This window comes from Rhinopithecus roxellana, chromosome 1, assembly GCF_007565055.1.
Source record: "Rhinopithecus roxellana isolate Shanxi Qingling chromosome 1, ASM756505v1, whole genome shotgun sequence".
In the NCBI taxonomy this organism is placed as follows: domain Eukaryota; kingdom Metazoa; phylum Chordata; class Mammalia; order Primates; family Cercopithecidae; genus Rhinopithecus; species Rhinopithecus roxellana.
This window is the reverse complement of record NC_044549.1, coordinates 134,899,355-134,906,941: the sequence shown is the minus strand read 5'-3', so window position 1 is coordinate 134,906,941 and position 7,587 is coordinate 134,899,355. Positions and strand designations below refer to the sequence as shown.

Here is a 7,587-nt window from a genome sequence, read left to right as displayed (position 1 = left end):
TATTGTTAACAGAATGAAAAGTCAAGCCATAGGTCAGGAGAAAATATTTATAGATTACGTATCTCAGGAAAATACATCCAGAATATATAAAGAACGCTCAGTCATAGTAGATAGAAATGGAAAATGGTCTGTCACCTTATAGAGAAGTTTCTTGTACAGTTAAACATACGCTTGTAATGACCCTGAAACCCAAAGTGCATCAAGAATGATAGAATTAGAACTATTAATACATGCAACCAAATAGATAACAAACATAATGTTAAGAAAAAGAAGCCAGACACATGAGTATCCAAGTGTCTGGATGATTCCATTTATGTAGTGTACATGATTCCATTCATGTAATGTTCTAAACCAGGAATAACAATTAGTCTATGGTGTTAGAATGACTATGACTCTGTGGAATAAAGTTGTTATTTGAGGTGGGAGGTGATTTATAAGAAGACTTCTGGAGTGCTAATAATGCCTTGCTTCTTGATCTGGAAACTGTGTTCATTCTGTGAAAACACAAGCTGCCCATATATCATTTACAAACTTTTTGAAAGATGTTTTCCTTCAATAAAAAGTTTACCAAAAGAGAGGAGAGTTGATTGATTAAACTGTCATACATCTATGCAACAGAATATCCTTCAACCATTAAAAATATAATATACTATTTATAGAAAATATTCCAAACATATTCAGAAAATCTACTTTTAGTCTTCAGCTTATTACTCATTAGTATTTAATATGTGCTTAGGAGGGAAGCACTTGAGGACAGAGAAACAACTTCACAAAAAGATTAGGGAGAACAATCCAAGGAATTTACATGGGGTGGGGGGTAGTTCCTATTCTCAATAGCTAGAGTATAAGAAATTTCATAATTCATAGGGCATCCAGCAGGACACTCAAAAGAGTTTTGCCTCAGTAGTGGGGGAATTATCCATAGACTAAACACTGCTCTGGTCTCATCTAATAAAGCTTAAATGCAAAACCCAAAATAATCCAACTTTTTTCCAAGTAACTTCACTGCATCCTATAACAAAGCTCAAGAATATGTGTAGGAATATAAAAATACATAGCACTCAAAAAGGTAAAAATGTTAATGCCTAACACTTAATCATAAATTATCAGGCATGCAAGAAGTAGAAAAATAGAACCCATAACAAGAAAAAAAAAATCAATCGATCAAAACCAGCCCAGAAATACTGATACATAAGACAGAATTAGCAGGCAAGGTAATCAAAGTGGCTATATTACTATATTCTATATGTCCAATAAACTAGAGAAAAAAGTGAATACATTAATTAGCAACATACACACATAAAAATATATCATGTCATTAACAGATTAGACATTGCAAAAAAGATTAATGAGCTTGAATATAAGAAGAGATTAGTGAACTTAAATGCAAAAGAAATTATCTAAAATTAAACATGGTAAAAGACTGAAAATAAAGGAACAGAGAATCAGTAAGGTAAGAAACAGTTATTAAAATATTCAAAGAAATAATAATTGAAAAATTTCCAAATATGACAAAAACTCTAAACCCAGAGATTCAACAAGCTCAAGGTATTCCAAACCAAAACAACAAAAAAAGCAAGAAACTACACTAAAGCTTATCAAAAAACATTGATTAAAACTACTGGTAAGAGCAACCATAGAAAAATAAAACACATGACATACAGAAGAAAAAATATAATGATGACAGAAGATTTCTCACCAGAAACACACAAGTCAGAAGAGAATGGAGCAACTCTTTCAAGGCAATGAAATAAAAAAAATCTATCACCACAAACTTCTATTTTTAGGGTAGAGGGGGAAGAAGTTTTCAAAAATAAAGGCTTTTTCAGACATTCAAAAGCTGAAAGAATTCATCAGCAATAGACTAACACTACAGAAAATATGAAAGGAAGTTCTTTAGATAGAATAAAATGATGCCAGATGGAAATTTGGAATCTTCACAAAAGAATGAAGAATATTGAAGCTGGCAATTTTGTTGGTTAATATCCAAAATTTTTTCATTATCTAAATATCAGTAACAGTTAACCAACTGTTTAAAGCAAAAATAATAAAGCAATTTTCAGATTTATAACATATGTACAAGTAAAACAAAGAGTGATAACACAGGTATGAAGGAATGAGACAGAAGTTTACTATCATAAAATTCTTTTTTTTTTTTTTTTTTTTTTTTAATATCTAAACAATAGTACTTTATTGATAAAAGATTAGTATAAATGGATACAAAATTGCTGTGTAAAATAAGTGTTTTCAAAATACATTTCTATAGGTGGAGGCTATCTCTTAGTAAAAGAGCAGTTATCTATAATCAAAAGTATCTATTTAGATTTGGGCAGTAAAACCCAAGGGGATGAGAAGTGCAGCAGTGTGGGTCCTCCCTCCCCGCAGAACTGTTACCAGCAGGCAGCTGCCTGAAGTACTTTCACTCAAACATATGCAGGGCTTAGTCACTTACAAACTTGTTTTTCTTTTTTACAGATTTTCCAACAAAGTTATTAAATGGCAAACTCAAATAATGGACTCTGCATGGATGTACTCTGAAGTCATGAACACTTTTTCTTAGCTACCTTCACACAACAAGCCATAACATACAGCTTTTGGCTATTCACAATTGAGCAACAGTGAAGGGGCAATGTTAGCAAGAACACCAGATTTTCTGTAGCACACCTTCGTATTATTATTTAACTGTCTCATTTTATGTTTTTTTCTAGCCCCCACAAAAACCAAAAAACCCTGTCTCATCCTCAGATTAGGCATTTTCTCATCTCCCTACACAACCATTGTCTCCTTTCATCTGTCACTTTCTGGGGTTGAATTTCCCAACTTCAGTAGAAATGATAAAAAAGGCAACCGCTGGAGTGTACCACAGGGAGACACAGGAGGAAAGGTGACACTAAGGCTACAGTGCACAGAAAACGGATCAGGTGTGGCTTCGACTGTGCGCACCCGCCCACTAGCCCATGCTACAGATTTAAAATGTCTTTCACTTTGACAAGACACATGGTTTATATTACACAAAATGAATGAAAACGACAATGGCTAAAAACAAATGAGACAGTCTGTACACAAAAAAATGATTACTGCTATTTTCCTCCCATCAGAAAGTCACTCAAAAAGGGGGTATTTAAAGGAAACCCAAATCAGAAAAACCCGATAGGCATCAGAGGTTCAGGGCACCAAGGCCTTAGGGAGGGAACACTTTTCAATGAAGCTGTGCTTCAGGAGCACGCCCACCAACAGACCCCAATTTCCACAGGGGAGGCAGATCTACTACAGTTACAGAAAATACACTAAAGTGCAGTATAAAATATAAAAAGGTTGGATTCTGAATAGACCAATTGCTAATTTTCCTTAAAAATTTTAATTTGGTTGAGTAAAAAGTTTACTGAATCTCATTTTGTAGGTAAGAGTCTTAACTGCAATACAAAAACTGGAGCTCATGACTACTTTGATTTTCTCTGTAGCACAGGATAACCAGTATTAGTGGAGAACACTACAAAAAGTGGCTTGCGGTGAGTTCTTTGTATAGGGGTTTTAAAAATGACCTAGATCAGAATTAAGAGACTTCTTTAAAACTCACCTCTAAAAAAGCTGTTTAAGTATAAAGATGTAGGAAATTCTATTCTGTTTTATTTGGTTAAGAGATAAAATCACAGATGAATCAATAGTATTAGAATTATAGCAGCAAAACTAGTTTTAGGTGTTGTGTACAAACATAAAAGCAAGGAAGCAAAGAGTCTCCAAATGGTATGATGTGGTAAGCAGATGGCCTTGCACCAAGTCAGTGAATCTTTCTACATCACTAGGCTCACACCTCTCTACCACTCAGATTATGGGTAAATCTGAATGTTCTAGATATAAATCAGGAGTGCTCATCAATGGTTAGTCAGTTGTTAAGTCACTTAAATCAAAGAAATTCAGTATTAAGCACACATGCCGATTCTTGGAAATCAATTCTAACATTAGTGGTTAGGGAGAAAGAAAAGGAAAACATTCACCTCACAAAATACAGAGTGTAACATAGCAATGAAATACATATGTTAAAAGTACTTCATACAAAAAACACATCAAAAGTCTTTTAAAAATTAAATTCTCAGGCACAGGTACTGTTAAAATGTGGATGGCACCCTCCCAAGGATTGAAAACACACAGCTGGATCACGCGTCTGGAATGTTTTTTTATCCAGGAAAGTGTTTTCTGTGACTTCTTGCTACGTGCACATGGCCTTACACGTGATGCCCGAGAGCCCCACCATCGCCATCCCCGGTCTGCATCTGCATCTGCATCTGCGCCTGCATCCTTGCAATCATCTCTTGCATGCGGCGGAGCTCAGCTTCTTTTTCCAGCAAGATCTGGTCTTTATTCACGTCCTCATTCTCCACTTTCCTGCCGCCTCTCTTAAGTCTCTCAGAACGGAAGTTTTCATAATGAAGGTCCTGGGTCACCTCCTGGAGATCCTGCATGTGTGTGATGAGCATGGTTCTCAGCTTCAGAAAGTCGTTGTGCTCTGGGTTCTCCACCTCCACAACACCCCAGGGGTAGAGGCGGCCTCTGACCTTCTTTCCTTTGGCTTCAATCAACTGATTGGAGCCAACCACAGAGAACGGGATGCTAGCCTTCAGAAGTCTAGTCTGCTCTTTAAAATCTTCATCTTCATCTGATTCTGCATCAGGTAAGTGATAGATTTTGATGTTATGTTCTTCAATTTCATCCAGAATCCTTTTCTTCAGCCGCTCCCGTTCCTTCAGGGTGAGAGTGTCAGCTTTTGCAATGACAGGCACAATATTCACCTTGTTGTGTATTGCCTTCATAAACGCCACATCTAAAGGCTTAAGTCCATGTCCAAAAGGTGAAATAAAGTAAAAGCAACAATGCACCCTATTATCAATGATGTGCCGCCTGTTCAAGCCGCTCTCGTCATGCAGGTACCTCTCAAACTGCTCATCAATATAGGAGATAATTGTCTTAAAACAATCTCTGCAGTTGATAGCATCACCATAGCCAGGGGTATCTACCACTGTCAGGCGTAGCTTCACCCCTCGCTCTTCAATTTCAACAGTTGAAGCCTCAATCTGGACAGTTCTTTCAATTTTTTCTGCAGCTCCAGGTATGACTCTTTCTGGGTAGAGATCAGTTAGGAAAAGGCTGTTTATGAGAGTCGATTTTCCTAGACCTGATTCACCGACCACCATCAGTGTGAACTCAAAACCTTTTTTCACTGATTTTCGGTGAACTTGATTGGGGAGATTTGCAAATCCAACATAGCCAGGAGTTTCTGGATTTATAAACTGAGTTGGTTGTTGCTTAGACATCTTTTGTGAAGCTTCGTCCGCCAAACAGCCCGAGAATAGGCGCCGACCGACCGCGCCGCGGACCCGCCCAGAGCCACTATCATAAAATTCTTATACTACACATGAAATGGTGTAATATTACTTGAAGGTAGACTGTGGTAAGTTAAAGTCATGTATTTTAAACCACTAAAACTAGACAATAGTTATAGAAAATAAGCTCAACAAAGAAGATAAAATGGAGACAAAAAATAATATAAAAGACAGCACAAAAAGAGAAAAAGAACAAAGAAAAGATGGAACACATAAGCCCAACCTGTTGACAATCCCATTAAATGTAAATGGTCTAAACAGCCCAAATAAAACTCACAGGCTGTCAGATTAGATAAAAAAGCAAGACATAGCTGTATAATGTCCACAATAAACACACTTTAAAGATAAAAATATGAATAGATAATAGCAAAAGAATGGAAAAAATATATCAAAAAAACAGGAGTGGTAAATTAATATCAGACAAAGTAGATTTCAGGTCAAAGAATATTAACAGGGATAAAAAGCATCATTTCATAATAATAAATGCATCAATAAATCAAGATAAAAACAGTTATGAACCAAAATATACATAGAGTAGAACCTAATAGTACTTCAAGGAAAAAAGAAAATTCAGGTATAGCAAGAGATTTCAACCCCTTCTTTCAATAGATAGAACAATCAGGCAGAACATCAATAATACTGAGGACTTGAATAATGCTGCCTATCAACTTCACCTAATTGATGCTTATAGAAAATTCTACTCAATGACAGAATACACATTCTTTAAGTACACATGAACATTTACCAAGAGAGCAGAAATGAATGAAAATTAAAACATAGCAAAATTATAGAATGCAGATGAAGCAGTAATTAGAGGAAAACTTAAAGCACCAAAACTGTACTTATATGGGAAAGGAAGAAAAGTTTCAAATTAATTATCTCAGCTTTTACATTAAGAATCTCATAAAAGTGAGAAAATGAAGTGCAAAAAAAAAAAAAAAAAAAGTAGAAAAAAATACTACAGAGGGGGGAAAAGTCAATGAAATAGACGACCAGAAAGATAATAGAAACATCAGTAAAACCAAAAGCAAGTTCTTCGAGATCAATAAAATTGATAAACCTCTAGTTTCATTAACCATGGAAGAAAGTATGGAAACAACTATTAATATCAGAAATTGAAAAAGAGATATTAGTGTAGATTCTACAGGTATTGAGAAGGGAAATAGGGGAATATTTTATTTTATTTTATTTATTTTATTTTATTTTATTTTTATTTTTATTTTTATTTTTATTTTTTGAGACGGAGTCTCGCTCTGCCGCCCAGGCTGGAGTGCAGTGGCCGGATCTCTACTCACTGCAAGCTCCGCCTCCTGGGTTTACGCCATTCTCCTGCCTCAGCCTCCCGAGTAGCTGGGACTACAGGCGCCCGCCACCTCGCCTGGCTAGTTTTTTGTATTTTTTAGTAGAGACGGGGTTTCACCGTGTTAGCCAGGATGGTCTCGATCTCCTGACCTCGTGATCCGCCCGTCTCGGCCTCCCAAAGTGCTGGGATTACAGGCTTGAGGGGAATATTTTAAACAACATTAACCAATTATTTTAACAATTAGATAAAATGAATGCATTTCTTGAAAGACACAAAATACCAAAGCTCACTCAAGAAGAAATAGATAATCTGAATAGCCATATATTGGTTAAAGAAATTGGATTTTGCCAGGCGTGGTGGCTCATGCCTATAATCCCAGCACTTTGGGAGGCCAAGGCAGGTGGATCACCTGAGGCTGGCAGTTTAAGACCAGCCTGACCAACATGGAGAAACCTCGTCTCCCACTAAAAATACAAAATTAGCCAAGCATGGTGGCGCATGCCTATAATCCCAGCTACTTGGGAGGCCGAGGCAGGAGAATGGCTTGAACCCAGGAGGTGGAGGTTGCAGTGAGCCGAGATTGTGCCATTGCACTCCTGCCTGGACAACAAGAGTGAAACTCCATCTTGAAAAAAAAAGAAAAAAAGAAATTGGATGTGTAGTTTAAAACCCTTCATGCCTAAATTACTTCACTGCTACATGCAATGAAATATTTAAACGATAAATTATAACAATTCTACACAAACTCTCCCAGAATTTGAACAGAAAATTTTAGTTTACAACTTACTTCATGAGGCCAACATTATCCTGATACCACAACCAAAGACATGGTAAGAAAAGAAAACCATAAACCAATACCCATACTGAACACAGATACCAACATTCTTAACAAAACTTTAAAAAACA

At 36.3% G+C, this 7,587-nt stretch overlaps 1 protein-coding gene across 1 annotated transcript; it reads right to left on the bottom strand.

Moving 5' to 3' along the window:
- Nucleotides 1-2,170: 2,170 nt before the first annotated feature.
- On the bottom strand, nt 2,171-5,384 carry LOC115897745 (septin-2). The gene has a single exon (XM_030931766.1). The coding sequence runs from the start codon at nt 5,307-5,309 to the stop codon at nt 4,224-4,226; it is 1,086 nt and encodes a 361-aa protein (XP_030787626.1). The 5' UTR covers nt 5,310-5,384; the 3' UTR covers nt 2,171-4,223.
- Nucleotides 5,385-7,587: the final 2,203 nt, after the last annotated feature.

Coding starts and splice junctions, on each gene's coding strand:
- LOC115897745 (XM_030931766.1), bottom strand. CDS start 5,309: ATGTCTAAGCAACAACCAACTCAGTTTATAAATCCAGAAACTCCTGGC.